Source organism: Dryobates pubescens, chromosome 13, assembly GCF_014839835.1.
Source record: "Dryobates pubescens isolate bDryPub1 chromosome 13, bDryPub1.pri, whole genome shotgun sequence".
Taxonomy (NCBI): Eukaryota; Metazoa; Chordata; class Aves; order Piciformes; family Picidae; genus Dryobates; species Dryobates pubescens.
In genome coordinates, this window is record NC_071624.1 from 28191295 (window position 1) to 28217466 (window position 26172).

General features: G+C 43.9%; 1 protein-coding gene across 1 annotated transcript; it reads left to right on the forward strand.

Annotated features, from left to right (window-relative positions):
* Positions 1-566: 566 nt before the first annotated feature.
* Positions 567-25399, forward strand: PITPNA (phosphatidylinositol transfer protein alpha). The gene is made up of 12 exons (XM_054166164.1): positions 567-693; positions 5883-5913; positions 12208-12353; positions 12939-13030; positions 16716-16723; positions 17598-17672; positions 18042-18125; positions 19365-19442; positions 19535-19645; positions 22274-22396; positions 23142-23211; positions 25098-25399. Exons 1-11 carry the CDS (start codon positions 674-676, stop codon positions 23187-23189), a joined length of 816 nt encoding a protein of 271 aa, XP_054022139.1. The 5' UTR covers positions 567-673; the 3' UTR covers positions 23190-23211; positions 25098-25399.
* The last annotated feature ends 773 nt before the right edge of the window (positions 25400-26172 follow it).

Here is a 26172-nt window from a genome sequence, read left to right on the forward strand (position 1 = left end):
CTTCCAGGTAGCAAATGGTAGCACCAGAGGAAATACACTCATGTTGCACCAGGGGAGGCTTAGCTATCAGGGGGGGAAAATTTCCTGGAAAAGGCTATCAGGCACTGGAACAGGCTGCCTAGGGAAGTGGTGGAGTCATCATCCCTGGAGATGTCTAAAAGACGTTTGCGTGAGGTGCTTAAGAACGTGTCAGATTATAGGTGAGTCGATGATCTCAAGGTCTTTTCCAACCAGGCGATTCTATGATTCAGAGGCGCCGCAAAGCCCGAGGATGAGGGCGTGGGTGTTACTGCCGGGGAGCGCGTCTCCCCCCGGCTGTGCTGAGGGGAGCGGGGGGCAGACAGCGGAGGGAAGGCGCTGAGAGAAAGCCTCTCGCCCGGCGGCGCAAAAAAGGCGGGAAGGTCTCGCGCTCGCTCCCCCGCCCTCGTGCGCTCACTCCCACCCCCGGTCCACGTCCTGCCGCGCGCTGCTGAGGTAAAGACGCGTGCGTGGCGCCGTGACGCAGCCGTTGCCGCAGAAACGCCCCGCCCCTCCTCCCGCCGCCCCGGCTCCTTCCCCCCCCCCCTTCCCCCCAGTCCCTGTCCCGGTGCGGCGCGGTCCAGCCGAGCGGCCACCAGGAGCCTGTCACCTTCAGCAGGGACGGCCCGGGCGGGACGTGCGCGGCGCCGCCGCCATGGTGCTCATCAAGGAATAGTGAGTGCGGGGAGCTTCCCCCTTCATCGCCCCTCCGGTCCCCTTCACCCCTCTGGCTGTGTCCCGGTCACCCCCGGTGGCGCTCGCCCGGGCCTGCCATGGTGACTAGCCGCGGAGGGCAGCCCGGCCTTGCCCTGCACTGCGGCCGGCGTCGGCCCGCGGTGTCGGAGGAGGGGGGAGCGCTGTGTGAGGGCCGCGGCGCCGGTGGGGGCGAGAGTGAAGGTCACGGCGGCGGCGGGGTGGGGGCGCCCCGACAGCTGTCAGCGGTCCCCTCCGCTCGGGCAACCGGCGAGCATCGGCCTCCCACTCTGCCCCCTCAGCGCACTGCCGCTGCGGCTCTCCGGTGCCTAACCAGGCGGCTTAGGGAGCTTTACGGCGAGCGGCTCGGTTCGTGCTTCTCTTGGCCTCCCCGGCGCCTTGTCCTAGCCACAGGCTCCGCACTGTGTGTGTGGGTGCCCAGCGGCCCGGGGGAGGACTGATGGCCTTGCCGGAGCCGGGAGCTGGGCGCGTACCCCATCTGGGAGACGCCGGGTCAGTGCTACAGGGAGAAGCAGCGGCATCTTGCACCCTTCTCGTTGTAACCGGCAGAAGTAGCGAGCGTGGGTTTGATCCCCTTCCTCTCCTTGAGCTGTCTTGATTTCCAGGAGCTAATGGGCCACAAAGAAGATCTCTCCAAAATATTATTTTTTTAAGTTTTTTTTTTTTTTTTCCTGTGGAAACCTCACCTTGGAGTTGTTTGCTGCCCCTGAGGCTGATGCGGTTGTTCTGCCCTGTGATGGGGAAGAAGGGGTGGAAAACAGGCTGGACCGTCTGTCGTGTATGTGTGTAACTATTAGTCACCTCACTTCGCAGTCTTTCGTTCAGCTGCTCTCTGCTTTTTAACGTGGTATGCTCTTTTGGACGGGTGCACTTTGGATAGCTGTCTTGGAGCTTTGCACACGACTGCACATATTTCTTTCCTGGGTTCTTAAGGGTTAGCTTAGGTCCATTCTCTCTTTTTCAACTTATTTTTACTGATGGAAGAAGCTTCTTTTTATATATATATATAAAATTTTTTTTTTACCTTGTAGAAGATAGTAGTGATCTCTACAATAAAGTGGGTTTTCAGGTCTTCTCTTAGACACATTTACCTACATGATAGTGTCCTCTTTATAGCAATCACTTTGCCAGATCACAGTTCATGGTGTGGATGAAAATATTAAAACTATGTTGAGGGTTGTACAAATCCTTGTAGTTGTCTTTAAACTTGATTAACTTTTTTTTTTTCCTTTTCTTTCTTTCTTTCTTTTTTTTTTTTCCAGCAACCCTTAAACCCTTGCTATTTTTATCCAACAATAGGGGTGTAGAATTTAAGAGCAGCAGCAGAACTGGTCTTTGTAACAGAGACACTGTTACTTTCTGCGGTGTTAAACTGGGTAGCAGATAGAAACCAAGGCTAAATGCTTAGTCTCAGGTGCATGAAAAGATAATTAACTTTTCCAATAAAATCTGTTTAGTTGATATTTTCCTATGAATTTTAATGAACTTTTATAGCACCCTTCTGGTTTGTTTCTACTGACATTCATGTATCTTTCTCATGCTGCTCCTTACTATCTATTGCCCTATACTGTAGTCAAGCTCATTTGCTAGCTATGCTACCTATGGGGCATCTCATTAACATAGAAACATACATTCTTTGGATTTGCAGGCTTCCAAGAGTATGAGAAGTTCATTTTGTGGAGCATCACTTCCAAAAGTAATTCTATTTGATGGCATTTACGTCACCAAATCAGCATACTGTCTGTTTCAGAAACAAAATGTGAAGTGTAAATGTTAAGACTAAAGGTTAAAAGACCAGAATTACAAAATTGGTTTCTTACAGGTTTCCATTTCTGTTTTCAGAAGGGTCACCAGACCTTTTAAGTGTTGTCATTGGCTATGTTGTTGTGCTTACTTTCTTGGTGTCTTTACCAAGACCTGTGTGGCTCTGAGGACAGTCAGGGTTGCTACTGTACTTCAGAAATGAGCATTCATTTTTGACTTCTTGGGATTCCCAACTAACTCCAACAGCTGCACGTTCAGAGTTGTACTGGTTCTGGTATAGATCTTCCTTAATGTTGCATGTGAGAGTTGCCCATTTTCCTTGCTATCTTGAGATGGTTTTTACCTAAATCTCATGTCCAGGAAGCAGTTGTTTAAAGCATATATAAATTACTTCTTTTGATGTGACCTGGGGACTTGAAGTACTTTGCTATCATTGGTTAGTTCTGGTTGCCCCACCACTGCATACAGCTACCTTCCTATGTACCTAGAGCAGGTGGTAAAAATATAAGTGAGCTGTAACTGCATGTCATCTGAGGAGACTATTCTTCCATCTCTGTGACCCCTTGTCACATACTCCATACTAAATCCACCAAGTATCATTATGTGCTCCATAGGTATTTTGGGAGATGTTACAGAAATAGAGCAATATAACAAAAACCTGATGTCACATCTTTTATTGCCAGACAGTCTGTATCATCTTTTCTGCACAGCTTCTTGTGCTGATGGTTATGCCGTGACAGCTTTAACATTTCCATCTGATGTCCTATCAGTCTTTGAGCCTTATCTTTCAGTTCTACCTATCTGTGTTACAGATAAACTGCATGAGTTCGTTGATTATGTGTCTTTGGTTTCAGGGTTTATAAATGCTGGTTGAGGTCTTTCTTGCTCTCTTTATTTGGATGTAAACTGCATCAGAAGACCTTGAGGAGAATCAGAGTGTAGACACTCGCTTCCCTTTCCTGTGAAGTGACGATAATGACACCGACCTTCTCTGCAGCTGTACTTCCCTTTGCTGTCATCTGAGGCAAATTTTAATTTAGGAGGGATCTTAAGTGTTCCTCATTATTTTCAGGCCAACCACATTGTATAATGTCTCATAAGTTGATCGAGTTCTGTCTTAAAGTTAGGAGTCTTTGTTTCTGTTGCTGCTGCTCTGAAGCTTTACCTCTGGATCCTCTCAAGTAGTCTTCCATCCTCCTTCTTTATTACCTAACTATCTACAAGTATTAGTCATCCCCCACATTCTTGGCTTGTGAGGCTAAATGAGTTGTAAACTATTTAACTTCTTTGTGAACGTTGAACTCGAAGATAATATTCAAATCCAGTGTCTTCTGGTTTCCTAAATGGAATTTCAGTAGCTTACATCAATCTTTTTACACCAGATTTTTCTAAAGAAAAGTATTTGAACTTTTCTCCAAAGCTGTTGTTTTTCCCTGTTTCCTGGTGGTTTACCTTTACTTTGTTCCTCCTTCCATTCCTATCACAGTGTTACCCAGTTAACTAACTCAATGTCATGTTTGATGGCATGATCTACCTGTGGAAATCCATATTCTGTTGTTTGTTCTCCCTTATGTAAGAAATACCATACTCAACTGGACCCAAAGGTCCTCTTTCATCTTGCCTTCTAGCAAATATCTTTAGGAAACAGTATGTAATGGTGAGTAGAATGATTGTTGTTCAGTATCTCCTACCAGTAAGTGGCATGTGGACTGCCACAAATTGATCAAATCCCATTTTAAAATTGGTTATGGGATTTCTTGCCAGTCACAAGCAGTATAACTTAAGTATGCATGATGTGAAGTACATTTGAGGTCTTAAATCTGCTGCCTAATGGTTTTTATTCTTTCCTGAGATGTTCTGTTGTAAGACACTGTTCCATCTCCATTCACTTCCACACCATTCATGACTCTAATGCTTCCTATCTTAACCCTTTAGCTGTTTTGTCTTCCAGGATGGAAAGCCTACTCTAGCTGCTTCTCACAGAGAAGCTTCTTCCTGTCTCCTACCATCTTTTTTGCCTTCCTTCATTTGTTCTGTATCCTCTTTGAGGTGAAGTAACCAGAACTATATGGAATATTCAAGATGTTGATGAATGAGAGATTTCAGTGGCATGTGCCTGTCTTTTTGTGTGTGTGTATATGGTGGTTTAACTTCTGATGTTGTGTTTACTTTTGAACTGCAGCTGAGCTGGTGTTTCCAGATGCTTTTCCATAAAGACACCAAAGATATTTGTTGGCTGTTGCTAATTTAGGGCTCATTAACCCCGTGTGTTTTGGGGAAAAGACTGCTTACAGTGCCTTACTCTGGTTTTGTTGACGCTGAACTTTATCTGCACTTCTCAGTAGCTCTTTCTGCAGTACTCTGCAGCCAGCATAAAGTCTTGCTGTCATAAGTTATCTTGCATAATCTGCAAACTTTTGCCCCTCTTACAGTTTGTTCTTGTGTCTTGCTGGTAACATTCCTCTAGTGCAGAAAATAACATTTTCACCAGTATTGCTTTTTAAAAATCAGCTTATTAGTAAAGATTTCCCCCCACCCTGATCCCATTCCATCCTAATTTCTTTGAGATTAATTTGCAAAGAATTGAAAATTTCTTAGCCATATCCTTTCCATGTCTGTCTCTTGCTTTGGTTCCTTTATTCAACATCATCCTTACTGAAAGCAGAGGTCAAATACTGATCTAGTTTTGGAGATAGATACAATCTTTTGAAAGGCCTTAACATACTTGCATTTTTATCAGTTTTAAAGTCTTTAAATTGATCTTAATGCTTACCTTTAAAAAAAAAAATCTGTGTGACTTGTGGCACTTCTTGCTCTGTAGTCTGTCTGGCTGACTTAGGTATTCAGGAAACCACAACGTGAAAAAAAAAAGAAGTGACTCATATAGAAATGGCAACACCTTCCTCTGCAGCCAGCTCAGAGAAAACGTCCTGTGTAGCCCTCTTTAGTGCTGTTTCCAACAGGACAGGGCATCTGAGCAGATCATGCAGTGGCTTTGTGAGCAGCAGAGACCTCTGCAAAGCTGCTAAAGCACATAGTGATGCTCCAACAACAGCTTGGTGAGAAATCAGATGTGACTGCTGAAAGGATGGAGTGAGAAGAAACACGCAACTGTTTGGCTGGTGAAGTGTTGCCAGTCAGGGTCTGTGAGAGTGGCACTGGTTTCGTATAGGATTGCAATTATGCTCTATCACGGATTGATTCGCTTTGAGGCTATTATATAAACAGTCTTGGGACTAAAGAGTAAGCACTAGGGATGACAGCATGATGCTGGGAATACTGGGGGGAGAGGAGAGCTGGGTAACCGTTGCTGTGAGGAATGTGTCGTGTAGATTTTGCAGCTGCAGGGACTTCTGTTAACCTCCTGTTTCTGTGTTCCCTTGCAGCCGTGTTATCCTGCCTGTGTCTGTGGAGGAGGTAAGTCCTTTTCTTCTTTCTTCCTTTCTTTAGGACTGTGAATAAGCTTGTGATCAAAGCAGTCTGTATGAGCAAAAACTGGAAAATGCAAGGGAAGGACATAGCTGTCTTCAGGACCCCTGTGAGCTGTTACTCATTCACCATCATTTTGAGCAAATAATTGCATTTCTTTAGGCCTGAAGGTACTGATTGTCTCTCCTATAAAGTACTTTCAGATGTGTTGATTACAAATCTTGACTTGTCAGACTGTTCTCAAGTGCAGTTTCCTTTTGATTAATCCTGTTGTTCTTTTCTGGTTTTGTTTTTCTTAAGATGAAGAGGAAGCTTTAGTACAAATTTAAATTACCCTTTAAACTGTGAATTGTGTTTTGCTGGAACTCTTTTGTTTTAAACTGTTGGACAAAGAGCCACAATTTCCTCTGATTTGTGAGGCTGGTACAGCAAAAGCAGGATTGTATATATCTTACTTGGGGCTCTTTAAGACTTGTCTTCTCTAACTTTTGCAGGAAGAAGTTTCTTTTTGTTTCAGTAAAGCTTTAATCGAGAGAAGAAATGTAGTTTTTAATGGTGACAGTCCTTTAGATTGCCAAACTGCCCATCAATAGCGGTGCAAAGCCTGTGTCTGGTTCCCTGCTGTTTTCTCTGGGAGTTGCAGCTTGCCTTTCCTTCCTCCCACCGCTCTTGCAGACAATCTGATCATATAAACATGTTCATACTAGTGAGGTACATGAGAAATTTGAGTGACTGAGCCTATGGCATTTCTGTAGTAAGTTATTTCTTCTGGATGTTTGGTTTTGTTTCAGTTTTCTTTCTTTTTTTCTTGTGATCCTTGGCTGGAAGCCTTCAGTCTGTGAGCTCTGATCAAGGGCCTGCTCTAAGGGAGAGCTGTGATAACAGCACTCTTTTTCAAGGGAAAGAAAAGTGAACATAGCAGCTACTGTGGCAGAGACAGCACTGAGCCAGATCATGGCAGCACAGCCTTAAGCATATCCGTTTATAACTCTTCTCTTTTGACAGAGCACAGCTTGGAGCTTGATGTGGTGCATTCCTGCAGCCATGAGGCTGGCTAGTAAAAGAAATGTGATGTCTAAGCTGAGTTCTTGGCCTGTGGATTAGTCTGCTGTGACAGGCATCACATGTTGATGGAAAGTGGTTTTAGGTGTATGTTGGTGCAAGAATGACACTGTTAATGCTCAAAGTCTGTCTGTTGCTTACTCTTTACCTGTAGCTTATATGCTTGAGTCTGTTTCAAGCAGTTTAACAAAAGTCTCACTAAAGTATTAGAGGAGGAATGCTTGGATCTTTTATTGTGCCTAAGTGTGGGGAAATCCTTGACAAAGAAAGGACTAACAGAATAAGCTCTGTCAAGTAAGCAAAGGGTGCAAATTTGCAAGTCAGAGCAAGTTTGGGGTAAATGGTCAGGTACTCCAGAGCTCAATAAACTAAAGACCTAAGCCTGAATAACAGGAGCTTGTATGCCTTTTAGGTATCAAGCCATGTGAAGAGAAAGTCAAAGCATCAGTATACAGATTGTTTCTTTGAGTGGGTTAGACTGGATGGAGCCCAGCAGAGGGTTTTTCTGAGTTCTGTGATACCAGGATTAACCTTCATCCAGTTAAAGCGAGTCCCTTGCTATGCTCTTCTCCCTCCCTGGCTGGCTGTTCAGTGCCAGGCATTTGAGCCTGGTGTGTAGGCTGCCTGTGTGGAAAGCTGAGGTTTCAGGCAGTATGTAAATCTGTGGGTCTCTAGGAACCTCTTTGTCTGAGGATGCCCTGGGGTGATCTGCTTCAGAAGGTATGTTCCTCTCCTCTGGATCACAGGATTTCCAGAGAGTTGAGTAGCCTACTGAGAAGTCTATAAAGTGAAGAGCAGATTAAAAAAGCAATTAGAAGAGAAGGAATCAAAATACTAGGGAGAACACCTTAATGTGCTTGGATTGCAGGTAGGCCACCAACTGGAGCAAACTTGGTTTCTCCCAAAACTTGCATGTTGTTACCATGTCCCCCTAGTGATGCCCCATTTCAGGGTGTGGTGGTTTTCCAGTGGTGGGAACCACTTCCCTCAGCAGAAGGAGTGCTGGAGTTTGCTTAGGTTTGCATATATACTTCCGTGATGTGGTGGTTTTCAAGGTATGCTTAAGAAGAAAGGTTATTTCCAGCACTGACTCAGAGGATGACTACTGCTTTGGGTTTGTGTATTGCTTCATCTCTCTTCCTGTGTGGAAAGATGCTGACACATCTGTGCATCACTTGGTCACTACACTGCTGTCTGTGCTACAAAACAGCTGTTAAAACATCATTGCTTTCAAGGGTTTTGTTGTGCATTAAACTCTTCAATGGGACTCTGGAGGCTCATTGTGGCTCTTGACCGTGTAGCTGCTCATTAAGTGTCTTTGGCTAGCAAGAGGACTTCTGATTTCACTTGAATATGGGCAATTTTTGCTTGAAAGACTTAAGAGCTCACACCTTCTGCATGCAAATTGTTGCCAAAAGTCTGATGCCAATGTGTAAGATGGGGAAGGAAATGCATGATGACTTTGAGGCATTGTAATAGAGCTGAAGGAGTCTCCTGTGGTTTTCTGTGATATGCCAGAGATTCTGTGTTCTGCCCCTTCACCCCTAGCATACGGAGCTTAACTAGGAATTAAAGAGAAAAGTAGTGGTCAGGGACATGTGACTTAATGAATAAAGAGATTAGTGCTGAATAGTTAACCAAGTGACTGCTAAGATGGGAACAAAACGGTGGAAGAAGAGCCTTGGTGATGACTAAAACTTGAAGGCTGAGATGTAGGAGTTAGACTGTAGCAGTCTGTCTTCTACTAGGAAACTCTGCCAAAATGTGGTCCTGCTCAAATGCAGGCTGCAAGCTGCACTCCTGTGGTGTTTTAGATGTGCAGGGAGCAGAAAGAAAAAAAAAAATGTGATTGTGTCTTGGGTGTTAACCTGTACTCTTGCACTCTGACTAGTGTCAAGTTGCACAGGGCCAGCGTTCTGAGTGTGGACTTGAGCAGCCGTGTGGGTGTCTTGCCAGCTGCTACTTTTTAATGCTGGTATGGATTAGAGCTGTGTGTACACGTTCTGTGCTGGCTCTTTGTGCCTCTCACATGGGAAGGAGCTTGCCAGACACAAAGGACTTTTATTTATTAGTTGTGTTCAAAGCTGCTTTCAGGAAAGTAACTTCTTGAAGATGGCTACACTGAGATCAGGCCTTCTGAAAGAAGTTTGGTGTAATGAAGATAAGATGTCAGGTGTGGTGACACGGATCAAGAGGAATGACTTCTTGAAGAAAAGGGGGTTTTTGAGCTCTCAGCTCTGCAAGGAGAGGTCTGTCTGACACTTGGGGCTTCATGGAGCCAGAATCTGTGTTGCTATTAACTTTTTGCAGGCAGGTGCTGTGGGATCTGTTCATTGGGACAGTTTTATTTGGACCTTTTTCTCTTTTATCAATGCGATTAAAGGATCAGAAATTACAGGGGAGATTAAATGGTGAAGATGCCAAACCAAAGGGCTTATCCTCTTAGTGTCCGCACTTTGACCCAAGTACTTGAAAAGGGAGAAGGAATGAATGAGAGACTGTTACTGAGATGAATTAGTTTGTGTCTCTGGAGACCTGTCCTGAGACTTGCTGCAGAGCAAAGCCATTCAGTTCTCCCCTCTAATGCTGCAGTTGCCAAACTCATGATAAGCTTTCTTCTTTATGAGTGTACGTGTGGCTCTAGCTCCACTAAATCAACTTGCTTCTAAGATTTCCCAACTCTTGTTTTGCTCTTCTAGAGGGAGGTGAGTATTCTACTTTCTGTGGGTCATCTCTAGGGAGTTGCAAGGAAAACAACATGGTGTATGAAATGTCAGAAGGCAGAGAGTTGTATGGAAAACAACATGGTGTATGAAATGTCAGAAGGCAGAGAGTTGTATTGCAGCCCAAAATCCAGACTTGAAACCAAACCTGCTGGTGCCAGTGCAGAAGCTGTGGAGCCAAATGAAGGGGCTTGTATAACATGGGCCAGTACCTCCTGGGGAGATCCAGCAGAGCAGTTGCTCTTAGCTCAGCAGCAGTCTGGTATGCTTTTGGCTCTGCCCCTGATTAACTGAGGCTAGGATATCTGCCCTTATTACTTGGGCTTGCCATTTACTACTCTTCCAATAGGAATAAATATTTTCTTAGTCTTTGTTAGCACCAGATGGTACAAAACACCATGTATCTTGGGTGCTGTTTTTATTTTGCATGCTCTGGCAATGAAATTCAAGCACTGTAGACATTCTCACTGCTGAAGGTGTCCCAGCCCAGTGCAGTATTCCTGGGTGGTCAGCTCAGTCCACTGCTCTATTTTCCCAGTCTGGGTTTCAGTGCAGGGAGTGGCAAGAGCTATTCCTGATTCTGATGCAAGTACCCTGTGCTGGGGATCAGGAAGAAGGCCTGTGTTCCATTGCTTTGTGGTTGTGCTTTGCAGGTTTTGGGGGTTTGATATTGCACTTTTGAAGCCCCACACTTTGTGGATTATCTTTTCAGACTGCTTCTCTCTACTGCCTGTGGCAATAGTTGCTGTTAATGCTGCTTTGCTTCTGAAAATTTTAAGACTGAATTCTTTCTTTTGACTTAGTGCCTTAGCTGCTTCATCCTCAAACTTTATCTGCTCACCAGACTTCACTTGAGAGACCTGTGTGAATTTTCCTCATTTGATCATGTTTCTGTTGAGCACTTTTTGTACCTCACAGAGACAAGTGTATTAATCTTTACATTTTCTGCAGAGAATCTTCTTTTCTGCTCACATTCTTGATTTTTATTTCTGCTCTTCCCTGTGAAACATTTGGGCATGCTTCTTTTGAAAGAGTTTGTTTAGTATCAAGTAGCTTGAGTTTGAGGCTTCTGGGAAATGATCCCATGGTAAGAATTTCACTGCATGTAGAAATTCTGTGTTCTCCCTGTTAGCAGTTTAAGACCATGGCCAAGAGGAAGTGTGATACCAAAAAAAGCCCAACCCAAAGTGAAGCTAACAGGGGAACAGTGACAGTATGGATCAGCTGGTCATCTGGGACACGAGTTGGTTCAGTTGTTGCATGAGATAAAGTTTTCAGGATGGATTTAGTTATGTGGAAGCAAAACATTGTTTGGGATTGGATAAAGACAGTTGAGAAGGAGGAAAGGGCTTAGTTGTAGAGGACCTGACAGACAGGGTTTGAGGTAGGTTCAGAAGGAAAATGGATGTTCACTGAAGAGAAATGACCTAATATGATCGTGGTGTCAATCTTGACAAGAGAGGTTGAAGCATATTAGTATGTCAGTAGACTTTGCCATAAAGGCCAAGAAGGGTAATTTCAGTATATTCAGCCTTAAGAGGCAGCAACACTTCACTGGAAAGCCAACTGGTGCAGATACCTTCTTTACTTCAAGGTTCTTATTTAGTTTTATTTGAACTGCACTTGAGGGATGCTCATCTTTGACTTTGGGCTTCCCAGCAGTGCACATCTAACAAGTATGTTTCTCAGAGTACTTAGATGGTGCAAATAACTTTTATCTTCTGTCTCCCTTCTGCAGTTCTTCACTCCCTGCCCTCCTACCCCCCATTTTGGCAAATAACTTCATGTGAAGTTCTCTGTCCTGACACTCATATAATCTGGTTTACTTTCTCCTGAATTTGTGTTGGTTTGGAGCTTAAGATTTAAGGGTTAAAGGTTTCCTTCCTTGCAAGGAAAGATTTGAGACCTGATATACTCTTTAGCCTGGAGAAGAATAGACTGAGAAGGGGACCTCAGTGCTGATCCATAGCTAAAGGGTGGGGGGCAAGAGGATGGGGCCAGCCTTTTTTTGGTGGTGCCCAGCAACAGGAGAGAGGCCAATGGGCACAAACTAGAACCTAGGAGGTTCCATCTGAACAGGAGGAGAAACTTGTTTATTCTGAGGGTGCTAGAGCACTGGACCAGGCTACACAGAGAAGTTGTGGAGTCTACTTCTCTGGAGAGGTTCCAAACCCTCCTGGATGTGATCCTGGGCAACCTGCTCTGTGTGACCTTGCTTTAGCAGGAAGGTTGGACTAGATGATCTCCAGAGGTCCCTTCCAATCTTTACCATGCTAGGATTCCGTGACTATCCTTTTGGCAGTGCTTTCCTCCTAACTACTGTGCAAGCTTTCTGTATCAAAATGAAATTAAATGAGCTGCTTATCTGGACACTGAAGTGGATGTCCTTTTCTCTGCCTCCTTCCCAGATAAGAAATGTGTCCCTTACTTCTTCTGGTAAAGTTATTACTTCTGCTAAATTAGAGCTATCACAATAATATGTCTTCAACTTCTTTAGTATCAAGTGGGCCAGCTGTATTCTGTGGCTGAAGCCAGCAAAAATGAAACTGGTGGAGGTGAAGGAGTGGAGGTCCTGGTGAATGAACCCTATGAAAGAGATGGAGAGCGTGGGCAGTACACACACAAGATCTACCACTTACAGAGGTATGTGAAACTCTTTATTCCCAGAGTTGGACAAGGCTCCTTGGGTGAGAGGAGTGGAGGAAGACACAGCAGGGTTGCAGCAACTGTATAAATCAGAGATTATGTAAAGGCTGAAAGACATGGAGGTAAGAGGAACATAACAGCAGCTGACACATGGCACAGCTGGAAGTGAGCAGTGCTGGTGCACCTGTCCACCTCTATAAGCATGGCTGTTGTCCCAAGAATGGCTGCCTCTGAGCTTTTCAAAGCAAGTATGATTCTGTTACCTAGCATTTTCATGCTTGAATTTGGCTAAAGAGCAAAATGCCTCCTAGAATTCAGCCTATTTTCAGCCTCCTTCTTTTTTTAAAATATTTTTTTTTCTTTTCCTTCATTATATGAAGGTTTAGAACAAGCTGTCCAATTCAGCAGCCTTGGGAAATCATTTTACTGGGGGTGGGGACCAATGTGGACATGTGGAGGTCTCTGCTGTCTGCATTTCAGGTGGTGCTCATGGTGCCCATGCTACCTCACAGTGTTTGGGCCACAGATCTTTCTACATGTAGTTCTTAGCAATGCCCTTCTTTCTATTCCCAAATTCTGCAGCAAAGTGCCAACATTTGTGAGAATGCTGGCCCCTGAAGGAGCTCTGAATATCCATGAAAAAGCATGGAATGCCTATCCCTACTGCAGAACTGGTGAGTGTGTTGGGAAGGACTGTGCACTGCTGGCTTTCATGGGGGTGCAGGGGTGGGTAAGAGGGGATAAGGAAGGAGGCAGCCATCAGGAAAGCTGTTTCAGCTCTTAAATCTTGGATTTCTGTTCTCTAAGCCCTTCTGTGACCAGGAAAAGCAAAATATAATGCTATGGAATTAAATGCCCTTGTCTGAGGTGCTGCTAAATGAATGACAGTGGAAGAGAACAGACCAAGAAATGGATGTTAGTGCCACTAAAGGAACAGATGGGTAACTCTAGTGAAATGAATATGAGAGAGAGAATTTTATGTACTCAAGCACAGCATAGCCTGGTGAGAAAAACAATGGAAGATGCAAGAGGGGAACAGAGAAAATCTTGGTTGCCTCTTGTTTAGTGCAGTTTTGTGGGAGCAAGTGTTATGTGATTTGATAATTGCTCAGTTGCAGGATTTGAGGTCACTGAAGGTTGAAGAGGAAAAACTGCCATTGCTTCTGGGTGGGAGGCTTGACACAGACATCCAAATCTCATTCAGCATGCTTAAAGTGAACACTGCAAAGTCTGGGGTGAGGCTGTGGAAGCTGTGCATTTTCTATAGGAGTGTGTAGTATCTGATTTACTCACTGAAGTTATCAGCTGCAGTGTTTAACCACTGGTGTTTTTCTGGTTGTCTTTGCTGTAGGGACTGCAAATTTAACTTTGCCTCCAAACTTAGTGGTTTTGGCTGGGTTGGGTTTTTTTGCTGTTTGTGTCCCTGAGGGATATATTTTCTGCTGTTTGGTAGTGGTACAGTTGCTATGGGAACTGTAAACTTCAAAATTCCAACTGTTCTTGAAAACTCAGCATGGAAAAATATATTTATTTATTTATTTTTAAACAATTTCCTGAAGGGAATTTGCAATGAAGTACTTTAAAAGGAGGAGAAAGCATTGCAGGGAGGGCAACATTATCTCAGTACTAGCAGCAGTCCTGGTGGAGGGAGTTTTGCAGATACAACATTTAGATACTGTCATCAACTGCAGAGCAAGTTCTCATTGTGTCACATCATTCAAGATCCTGAAACAGTTATTTACAACTTGGCTCATTTGCATGCAGTATTCTTGCAGCATATTACTTATATTAGCTGCTAAAAGTCTGGCTTGTTCCCATGTTAAGCATAGAAAGAGTTCTTTAAATGGTGGAAACAGAGCTGACTAAGCTGGCTCCAGCAGGTTTTGTAAGACATAATGCCTATATCCTGCTCCTCCTCCTCTTTTTCTTCTCCACCAATTTGTGAGGCAAAGGTGTGGCATTAGCATCACTCTCAGCTCCTTATCCTTCTGCTGCACGCTGCTAGAATGCTGCTTTCACGGAAAAAAATGTGCTACTAAATCCAGCAGAAGACTTTCGAGCACAATCGAAGGGATTTCAGGTTTTGTTATGCTTAGAGATGCTAACATAAAAACAAAAAACCCCTCAACTGTAATAAACACCAAAATAACCTGAGCTAGAAAGTGCTTTGTTGTGGGGGTTGGAGCAGAAGGCCGTTTTTGATGCGGAGGCTGACAAATCTGTTTAGAGAATCTGCCAGCCTGACGTGGATCAAGAACAAACTCAGAGAAGTTGCTGAAACCTTCACTTGCTAGTACTGGGCAGGAGGGGAGAACCCATGTGTGTGGTGTAGGCTGCCTTGTGCATTATCATTTTACTTTGAGGTATGCTTGGAGTATTTTGGTCTTAGGTGAGAAGTCTTCTGTGTATCTTTGTGCAACGTGAAGTGCCATGCTGGCTAACAGCAAGTGGCTCTTGGCCCTCTCACTAGAGTTTGAAACCTGTGAACCAGGGACACAGTAAGAACTAAACTTGATTTGACTGAGTAGGAGTTAGTGGTACTTATGCCTCTGCCTTCCTGTCCCAAAGTGATATTAGCATGCTGCTCTCTGGAGCGTGGCTTACATGCACACCAGCTATTACATAGAGCCTTTGAAATGTGAATAAAGCCATACTTATAGTTAATTGTGCCTTGTGGTATTACTTCTAATTATACAAGATCATTCTTCCTATATTTCCCTCAGTCTCCTGAAAAAACTTCATTATTACACTGATAATGCATATTATATACCATTAACAAACAAGTGCCACAGATTGAGGAAATTTAAATGCCTAGCTGATAATTTTCTGCAGTTCTGCACACTTGTTTATGCTGTTATATGTTTGGTTTGTGTTACTTTGAGTGGAAGCCTCACTTTGCTCCTTTGAGAGTATGAGCTGTAAATGAGATTGTCCTTGCAGCTTGTGCAGTAAAAATGAAGTGAGGACTGCCTAGCAGTTAGAACTGTAGGCTGGTGCCAAAGAGAACAGTGTTTTCTGCAGTCTGACTTAAATATTAATGTTCCTTAAATGTTTTTAGAAAAGCAGTTTGATGTGTGTTCTGCTCTTCTAAATGTCAGCATGGCCTGTGGCCAAATGTCAAGAAACTGAGAAGTTATAACTGCACCTGAAACATGTAGGAGTTGCTGCTCTAACACCTCAAGTGTTGGCCCAAATTTGTAGCAAGCTGAGGATCTTAAGTTGTAATGGACATTTCTAAAGAGATTAATTTGTTTACAAAAGAGGAGTCTTCCCCACAGAGAAGAATTTATGAAGGTGAAGGAACCTGTTTTATGGCAGCTGCACATAGTCATGGGAAGGCTGGAAGGCTCTGGTTTATAATTGCTGCTGGTTTCAGTATTTTGTTTAGGCTAACAGGAAAAAAACCACCCTCCTTCTTGAAGAAATAATGAGGTGTTCTTTGGGGTGAAGTTCAGCCTTTTAAAAACCGGCCTCAGCTCTGATTGCTTGTTCTCTCCCTCCACCCCAACATGTCAGTCTAAATAATTAGCCTTCTGTGAGCTGTTGTAAAAAAGCAGTTTTCAAATTGTCAGGGTTTAGAAGAGTCCAACACCTAGCAGCAGGCAATTAAGGTGGCTGGATGTGTGTGATAGGTGATACAGGATGATACTGCCTACAGTATGTTGGAAACCTACAGAAATGTAATAGTACCTTTAAAACAAAATTGTTCCTTTATAAACCCCTCATGTTAAACTTCAGAATGAACCAGTGAAGTTCAACTGTAGCTTCAGACATCCTTATTCTTGAGTCAAATGGCTAATATCCTCTGATGGCTCAGGTAGAGCAGATGCTGACTGTTACAGGATCTTTAATTGCTGTTCTGTGTTGAATAATTGAGCCTTGCTGTCCAGGGAATTTAGTTACCATGAGCAGTGGAGAGGTAGAGGGTCTGGTTACTGCGTGCAGGAGTGATGAGGTCTGCACTGGCCTGAAGTCCAGCATGTGTTTGCTTCAGAACTACAGAGATGTTTCTCAACTGCAAGCTGAGAAAGGATTGGTAAAATGCTGTCAGCTGAACATACTTATTCCATCTTCTCATCCAGCTGGCCCAGGTCCAGAGAGCAGAAGTGGCAGTACATAATTAATTGCTGCTCCTCTGGGTCTCTCCTCCTCTGAGAATTTCTGGAGGAGAAGGGGGTGAGGTTAGCTGATTTTTATAGACTTCTAGTGGTTTTTCCTCAGTAGTATCAGCAGCCCCCATGGGTAGCTGAAGTTGTCCCTGTTTTGCTGATTGTGGGAGGAGGGCAATGGTTGCCATATATTCTTTTTTCACTAAAGTACTGTATCTCTTTCTTTTCATGTGTTGATTTCTTGGAGCAGTTATTACAGTAAGTATTGTTTTTACTGATGATTTATGGAAGCATGTGTAATGTCTGAAATGAAGTGCTCTGGCTTAGTCTGAGCTAAAGGTACTTCAGCTTTTGTCACTGTAAGATCTTGTAGATTAAACCTCTGTACCAACTGTGGCATACCCAGAAACAATTTGTAACCAGGGACAGGGATCTTTCTGTACTGCACCAATGCTCAGCTTTACCAGTGCCTACATAAACTGATTAAAAGAAAGTTAGCTTGTACCATGGTGTCCCTTTGGAGTAATCTGTCTTCTGAATTTGATATTTCCTTTTTTCTGTGCTGAGTGTTCCACTGGCTCATGCTTTTGTTTCTACTCCCTTGGGGGAAGATAGGGTTACCTTTGGAAGTCCTTTTCTACTCACACTAATAATGAGAAATGGAAATTTATTTTTTTGCTCACTTAGCAGAAGTGTGCTGCTTGTCCCTTCCCTTTCCAGTGTCATTTGAAGAGCTGCATCCCAACATGTACTCAGTGCTAGATAGTAATCTCTTTGGGGGAAAAAACCATTTTGCCTAGTTAACTTACTCTGCTCCTTCCAAACTAAATGGAGTGGCAGATATTGCCCTTTAAAGAGAAAGCTTTTTATAAGCAAATGTTTCACTGAAACAGTGGAACTTACTCTTTTTTTTTCCCCCATGGGTAATTTGTGGTTTGTCTGATCTTACCTGTTTAGTGATCAAGCAGTTCTGCTAAAAGCAATGATGTGTTTACAGATGATTCTGAAGTTCCCCAAGTCAAACCCCAATCAAGTTGTAATTCTTTGAGTTGACTTTTCTTATGCTTAGCTAGCTAATAAGATGACAAGTTATGTATCCAAAGAATAACAAGAAGCTTTATTTTGATGACAGAATGAGTATATGAAGGATGACTTCCTGATCAAAATTGAAACTTGGCATAAATCAGATCTTGGAACACAAGAGAATGTAAGTACTTGTGTTGTGTATTTTATTCATCTCTTTAATGTCACAGTGCTGCTTTCCATGCTAGATGAGAGAACTGCTGTGTGGAACTGTCTCTTTGCTGTGTTCCTGGGTTTGAAATGCTCATTGCAGTAGCAGGGCAGTGACTCCCTCCTGTGGGCTTCTCGTGCTGAATAAAATTGTCCCCCAAACCCTTGTTCTGCATGAGTACCTTTCCTTCTTTAGAAGCTCTCTTACTGTGTGTCTACCGTGGTGTCCTCTCTGGAGGTGGAAGGGGAGCACTGGGTGTCTCCATCTCTGGCTCTTTATCATCTTAGAAGGGGAGTGTTCTGTAGTTGAGTCATTTATATTAGCCTGGTACTTTCACTGCAGGTCCATAAACTGGAGCCAGATGTATGGAAGAATGTAGAAGCTATTTATATAGACATTGCTGATCGGAGTCAAGTACTTCCCAAGGTATGGTAGGTGGGTAAGAGCTCCCTGGTGTGGGAGGCCTTGTGCTAAAAGAGGGCTAATGTACAAACTGTGTTCACAGAGCTGGTTGCATGTAACAGAGCAAACAGGAGGATGTGAAGAGGAGGAAGGGCACTCCTTAAGCTATGCCAGTGCTATCTGTGAAACGTGTTGTCTGGCTGTACAGTGCATATTAGTCTAAATATGCAGGTCTGCAGCACTGTAGCTGATCCTAATGCTTGAATAGCAAGAAATAGCTCTGCTCTTTCCATACAGGACCTTTTTTAAACTGCCTCCTTTTTGAAACTGACCTATGGCTTTGCAGTGTATTTTGAAACCATGCAGCTAATACTTTGTTCTAAGAATCACTGCAGTTACTTGAAGAAAGAGGGGGATGTTGCAGTACTGTACTGGAAAAAAATCCAACTGCATAAAAATGGAATGTTGTTTGCATTTTCCCACTTAGTATTTCTGATACCATGCAAGTATGACTAATTGACCTTTCTCAATCTTGGCCTAGAGGATTAAACCAGAAGTTGTACTTATTTTAGCTTTTCTATCCAGAAAAGATGAACTGGTAGAACAAGAGTAGCATATGGTTCTGACAGTTTAGGCAGGTACTAAGCTGTATCTGCAAATACAAACTACTCTGAATTAAATGCTTTCAATGAGCAAGGAGAATTCACCTGGGGCAGAAGACTCCTGAAGATGATGTTTCCAACTGGTCACTTTTGGTACTAAACTGATGATGATTTGAGTTTGTTTTCATTTTAATTGAACTGGGGGTAAGAGTAGAGTACACACCCCAGTTTAATCCCAGATGTAGGAAGGGAATGCTGCAAATCCTGTGCAGTAAAAGGTATAACTGGTGCCTGTTTCTTTATACTACATGTCACAGCTCCAGAGAGCCCAGAGGAAATGTTGAGATCCCAAAGAACAATTGGTTATGAAAAAAAATTATCCTGAGGGTTTACACATCTGATAGTCTTACCCCAAAACAGTCCTTGCAAAGGCCATATCAATTTGTTACCACTTCTTCACATAGGTCTAGGACACAGCACAGGAAGGAGAAATGTTTCCTGTAAGAGTGCCTGACCTTATGTTGAAGTCTGAAAACAGTAGCTCTTGAGAAGGCAGTTAGAGGTTAGTCTTTGCCCACCAGAAACATAAATCCTTTGTGACAGGGAGCAGCTGGGTAACAGTAGGATAATTTGTGTTTAATCTGGTGTGTCTGTCCAATAGGATTACAAGGCAGAAGAAGATCCAGCAAAATTTAAGTCTGTCAAGACTGGACGTGGACCTCTGGGTCCCAACTGGAAGGTATGTATTGCATGAGTTCAGGAGCCGTATCAGCTTACCTGTCTGAAGTATAGATACTGAGACCTGACAGGAATACCCTTGTGTCTTTGCAGAAGGAGCTGGGGAAGCAGACAGATTGTCCATACATGTGTGCTTACAAACTGGTAACGGTCAAGTTCAAGTGGTGGGGTCTGCAGAATAAAGTTGAGAACTTTATACAGAAGGTAAGTGAGGAGAGAGAGGCATCAGCTGCTTCTGATGTGTCCTGCCTGGAGGTACTAACTTGAAACTCCATCAGGTTAGCTCAGGCAATGCAGCCAAGGCCTCTGCCTGCTGTACTGCAATTGGTTAAAGGTTGATGACTCAATCCAAGGGCAGGGCTGGCTGATTGTTCTGTGAACAAGCTATTAAAATGTTCTTACTCTGATCTGTGAAGCTAAACTAGCTGTCTTGTGTTCCTTAAAAGATCAGCCTGAGAACTATGGTCATTTGGTGGTTGATTAGTGAATGATGAGATCATGCATGTCTTGCCCCTGACCAAAATAACTCTAGTATACATGTTTTTGTGGAGAGATAGCTATGGCTTCAGTTATCTGATCCTAATCAGCTGAGGATCTTTCTGGCAAGTCCTAGAGCTCTAGTCATGTTTTCCTCTCCTAGTGTGCTGCTTGAAAACACTGTGTTAAAAACAAGCAAATGGTGGGAAACTTTATTAACTTAAAGCATGAGTAATTGGTACCCTGAGAAGAGCTTTTTCTATGGTAGAGTTCATAAGCCATGAACTGCAGCAGGATGCCAGACCTAGGAACCAGTATGTGCAATTTTCCAGGCCATGATCATCAAATGCTTACAACTTCAGACCGTGGAGCCTTGGCAGTGGTTAATATTGATAAACTAGAGTGCTGCTTCTGCAACAGCAACTCCCTGGTGATGCAATTTACAGATAACTCTAAGGGGGAATGACTGTGCTGCTGTAGGATTTGAAATGCCTGTAACAAAAGCCCTGAACAAAGGAGTAACTTGAATCCCTTTAAGAGTCTCTCTTCAGCTACACATTTGCATCACATTAGTCGAGCTGCTCTTGGTGAGAGCAGGTTATCAGATGTGAAACCATAAAGGTGAAATTGACATGTCCCTCCTTAATGAGGACTTTCCAAGAGGCAGTGTATACCATTGTATACCCCTGTCTGATAAAATTGTTTTATCTATCTCATCTCCTATAAAACAGAAGTAAATTGCTCCTAACTTGAAGTAGCTTATGCATGTTAGTTATCTTTGCTGAAAGGCTTTCAACTGTGGGAAACAAGTTTAGATGCTTTTTAGGTCACCGTAGAAGAAGGAAGTAAGATAGGTACATCACTGGAGGTGTTCAGGAAGAGACTGGATGGGCTGCTTGGGGCCATGGTTTAGTTGATTAGATGGTATTGGATGATAGAATAGAATAGAATTAACCAGATTGGAAGAGACCTTTGAGCTCATCGAGTCCAACCTGTCATCCAGCACCATCTAATCAACTAAACCATGGCAGCCAGCACCCCATCCAGTCTCTTCCTAAACGCCTCCAGTGATGGTGACTCCACCACCTCCCTGGGCAGCACATTCCAATGGCCAATCTTTCTTTCTATGAAGAACTTCTTCCTAACATCACAGTATGACAGTATAACTAAGGCTGGACGAGACCCCCAGGATCATCGAGTCCAACCTGTCTCCACAGACCTCATGACTAGACCATGGCACCAAGTGCCACATCCAATCTCCTCTTGAACACCTCCAGGGACAGTAACTCCACCACCTCCCTGGGCAGCCCATTCCAATGACAAATGACTCGCTCAGTGAAGAACTTTCTCCTCACCTCAAGTCTAAACCTCCCCTGGCACAGCTTGAGACTGTGTCCCCTTGTTCTGGTGCTGGTTGCCTGGGAGAAGAGACCAATCCCTTCCTGGCTACAACCACCTTTCAGGTAGTTGTAGAGGGCAATGAGGTCACCCCTGATCCTTCTCCAGGCTAAACAATCCCAGCTCCCTCAGCCTCTCCTCATAGGGCTTGTGCTCAAGGCCTCTCACCAGCCTCGTTGCCCTTCTCTGGACATGTTCAAGTGTCTCAATGTCCTTCTTAAACTGAGGGGCCCAGAACTGGACACAGTACTCAAGGTGCAGCCTAACCAGTGCAGAGTACAGGGGCACAATGACCTCCCTGCTCCTGCTGGCCACACTATTCCTAATACAGGCCAGGATGCCATTGGCCCTCTTGGCCACCTGGGCACACTGCTGGCTCATGTTTAGGTGGGTGTCAATCAGTACCCCCAGGTCCCTCTCTGTTTTGGAGCTCTCCAGCCACTCTGATCCAGGTTGGACTCGATGATCTTTTCCAACCTGGTTAATTCTACTCTTTCCTGTTCTGCATGTCAGCCTCCAGTTATGACCAAGTCAAGCATTATTTTAAAAATACTTTTATTCTTTCTCCTATTTTCTGCACCTTCAGGCCAACTATTGTGCTCTTAAGTAAACCCAAGCTGGAGCACTTTATTCTGTCAGAACAATATTGTCAAATCAAAGGAAATTACTAAAGCATTCACTAATTCTGTCAGTGCAGTGTGCAGGCTGCTGTCTAGGCTTGATTAGAAAAAAAGAAAAAAGGCATTTCTCTGGGGATTCAAGGCTCTAGATACTCTGCTAAAAGAATGAAAATCAGCTAGCTCCCGTTTCCAATTGTGGCAGCTACACAGAAGGGTGGGCGAGGGAGCTGGTTCTTCAGTGTACACATCTCTGCAAATTGTTATGATCTGCTTAGATCTGTATTAATTGCCCTGTGAGTAATCTCACTTGCATGTTCTGTTCCTCCTCCTTTCGCAGCAAGAAAAGCGTCTCTTCACAAACTTCCATCGGCAGCTCTTTTGCTGGCTGGATAAGTGGGTTGATCTGACTATGGAGGACATTCGTAGGATGGAGGATGAGACCAAGAGGCAGCTGGATGAGGTCAGTTGGAAAAGCAGGGCAGGTGTGGGTTGTGTGAGAAACTCTTTCTATCCGGTACAGTAGAGAGAGGAAAGACTGCTGCATTGTCACAGCATAGTGTGTATTGTCCTCCTGCTATTTAGGTCATGCTGCTTGTGGTTTGAACGATTGCCTGTGACTCTGTTGTGCTGGCATCTCCTTCTAATCATTATGGGCTTCTCCTTCTCTTTGTTGTTGAGCCAATAAATGTATTGAACCACAGGTAATGAGGGTATGAGTGGCAGTGATTTATTTACTGCCTTAATATCTTCTGCTAGCTTTTACCCAAAGCTGAATGATCATTTTTGTCCTTGTTAGTTTCTCCAAACCAGTTCAGTAAAAGGATTTTTAGCTCAAAGTAAAATAAGCAGGTGGGGAGGGCATGTAACAGGGTGCTTACTAGGAGAAACAGGAATTTGGTAATAATGAGTACATTGTTCTGTGATTTGTGTCCTGCGCTGCACCCTTCTCTTCCTTCATGCCTCAGGATATTTCATTATAGTTTTGTGTACACTCTGTCCTTTGGATAATGGTTCCTGATCCCTAGCAGACCTGCAGCTTAACCAGGAATGGTGCCTGCACGTGCATATGCACAAACACTGCTTCAGGATGCTCAGATGTAATCAGGCTCTTACATAAAGGAGGCAGCTGAATGCGTTCCATACCAATACATTTTGAGGTAATGCCATTGTAAGAATCGGTGCTTGAACAGTGTTTCCTCTTCCAGATGAGAGAAAAAGATCCATTGAAAGGAATGTCAGCTGCAGATGACTAATGTGACTTCTTCCCTGTGCACTGTAGGTATCAAGAGAGTTTAACAGAACTCCGTATTGCTCTGTTTAGGAGGGGAAAAAAAATACATACTTGAATAAGAAATTATCCTGTTCATAGCTTCTGACAGACAAACCTGTGGTCTGAATTGTTTTTATGGGGAAGCTCTTTCGCTGGCAGGCGGCTGAGTGAATTTACTGTCTTGTTTCAGAACTATTCTGAAGAAAAAGTGTAAGAAAAATGTGTTAGAACATTTTGTAGACTTTGCTGCTATTCTTATTTCTGTAATGCATGTGTTACTTGCATGACTTGCAGAGAAACTTTCGTCAGTCCTGAAAAGAGTAAGTTGGACTTGCAAATACTCAGAATACATTTGGAGGTTGAAAATGCCTTTTGAATGTGCTCAGAATGCATTTCTCACATTGCTTGTCAAGAGCATTTACTAATGGGCCAAGGCCTGGAGCAACCCTTGTACATTGCAGAAAAGCAGCAATGACCATTTTAAAGCTTTTTGACTTGTTTTTAATCTTTTTAGCATGCTCATAATTAATCTGGCAAGGGAGGGATTGTCTTACTGGGGAGCATATATGAATTTGCCTTTGGCCAGGTCCTGTGTTCTGGAGAGCGCGCTGGGTGCTAACATGCTGAGAATGTTGGACCTTACTCTGTTCAACTGTGTAATCAGCTTGGTAAATTTTAATTAGACACTGTACAAAAATGGGGCATGATGTTGGGGAAGGCAAGGAGAAATAAGAGATTGTCCATTTATGTAGAGAAGTCCAAGTGACGAGCCATAGTTTTTCTAGAAAGCCATCCTAGCTATCCTTGGAAGGAGTGGCATGGAGCAGAACCACAGCTTTAGTGAGGACTGTTTCCCTCTGCTTGTCTTTGTTGTATGCTGGTTGGTTGGTGGTAAGGGGGGGGGAACACAAGGTGAGGGAGTGTCTGAAGGAGTGTCTTCTGGTAGGTACATTTTCAGTTTCCTCTTCATTGGCATTTACTCTAGTTCTTACAGGAAGGAGTTGGTGGTCTTCTGGATTGTGTTGCAGCATCTGGACTTGTTAGACTGTTTAAATTAGAGCACTGGAATCATAGAATGGTTTGGGTTGGAAGGGACCTTAAGGATAATAGTTCCAATGCCCCTGCTATGGGCAGGGGCACCTTCCACTAGACCAGGTTGCTCAAGGCCCCATCCAACTTGGCCTTGAATACTTCCAGGGACCGGGCATCCACAACCTCCCAGGGCAACTTGTTCCAGTGTCTCACCACCCTGACTGTAAAGAGTTTCTTTGTAACATCGAGTCTGAATCTACCCGCTTCAATTGTTTCACCTTGATGTATCACAACAAGCCCATGTGAAAAGTCTCTCCCCAGCTTTTTTGTAGCCCCTTTCACATGCTGGAAAGCCACTTCAAGGTCTCCCCAGAGCCTGGTTTTCTTGCAGGCTGAACAATCCCAGCTTTCTCAGCCTGTCCCTTACAGTTTCTGATTGTCATTTCCAGGCTATGTTGGAACAATTCTGCTCTGAATTATTGCTGAGCCGTGGCGATGCTGTGGTGTGTGGCCGTTGCCTGCACCGGCAGCTGTGGTGTGTGGCCGTTGCCTGCACCGGCAGCTGTGGTGTGTGGCCATTGCCTGCACCGGCAGCTGCGGTGTGTGGCCATTGCCTGCACCGGCAGCTGCGGTGTGTGGCCATTGCCTGCACCGGCAGCTGCGGTGTGTGACCATTGCCTGCACCGGCAGCTGCGGTGTGTGACCATTGCCTGCACCGGCAGCTGCGGTGTGTGACCATTGCCTGCACCGGCGACAGCGTGGCTCACATTTGCATTGTGATGGTTCAGTCTGACACTTCTTTTGGCGCTCTGTTCTACCAAATTGGTTCTAAAACGTTTTCCTGTTGTCTCTATTGTAGTTTGCAAGACAGTCGTCAGGAAGGCCCGGGGAATCCACACCCTTGACCGACGGACCATCTCTGGATCAAGCCTTTCTATATCCAATCGGCAGGCGATTTTAAATCTCCCATAGCTAATTCTAGGTGCCCCTTAATATTGTGAGCAAATAGACCGTCTGGTACTAAGCACTCCAACGTTAGCACGTGTGCCAGGGAGCCAGCTCCTGGCAGATGTGTGACTTAGAGACCTCTGTATTTACAACTCCTCCCTCCTTTGTTGTTAGGCTTTTTTTTTTCATTGTGTTCAGACCAATTTCCATGTGGCCCTGTTTGATTTTTCAGGTGACATTTTTAGGTAAAATAGTCTTGTGATGTGGTGACTTAGATTATTTTCTTCTTCTTCTTCTTCTTTGTTCTTTTTTGTTTGGTTTGGGTTTTTTTTTTCCAAGTGGGATAAACTGCCACCTTTGTTCCAACCCAGCCCCTTCACCATTCTTTGAATGTCTGTTTGGAGAGGGAAACTGTCTGTATTTTAGAGTGCAAAACTATTCCACAAAATGCTATGCTCAGACCCTTGCTCCCAGGATAAGAAATTTAGTGGCATGTAATCTTAATACATAATCAGGAGTAGCCAGATATAGTTCTTGGTCTGCAATGAATCGTGCTCTGTGGCTTCTGCACGGCATTACTTTGTTCTGTCTTAGCATACATGAATTAAAGACTGCACAGAAGCTGCATCCAGCATCCCCAAGCTGGGGCCTTCCAGGACATAACTGTTGAGTTTCAATTTAGTGGTAGATGGTCCCTTGGGCCCATGTAGCTGTGTTGTCCTTCATCTGTCTGTGTCAGTCTTACAAAATCATTATGACAAGTCGCTTGGCATATGTTGCAACTTCCTGGTTCTTTATTCACTGGGACTTCCCATAACTTACAAAACTAAAGTAATTTTGACTGATAATGATGTCATTCTCCCTGGAAAAAAATTTGGATGTAGCAAAAGCTGGTGTACAAAGTAAAGTCTTGGTATCTGATTACATCCAGGTGCCTGGGTCGGTGGCTCTGCTCAGCAATAATATTCTTCCCGTTGCAAGACTGA

Excerpts from the sequence above, each read along its gene's own strand:
- PITPNA (XM_054166164.1), top strand. The coding sequence starts at position 674 with ATGGTGCTCATCAAGGAATA. Across the intron at positions 5,914-12,207 it reads TGCCTGTGTCTGTGGAGGAG|TATCAAGTGGGCCAGCTGTA; the intron begins GTAAGTCCTTTT and ends CAACTTCTTTAG. Across the intron at positions 17,673-18,041 it reads ATCTTGGAACACAAGAGAAT|GTCCATAAACTGGAGCCAGA; the intron begins GTAAGTACTTGT and ends CTTTCACTGCAG.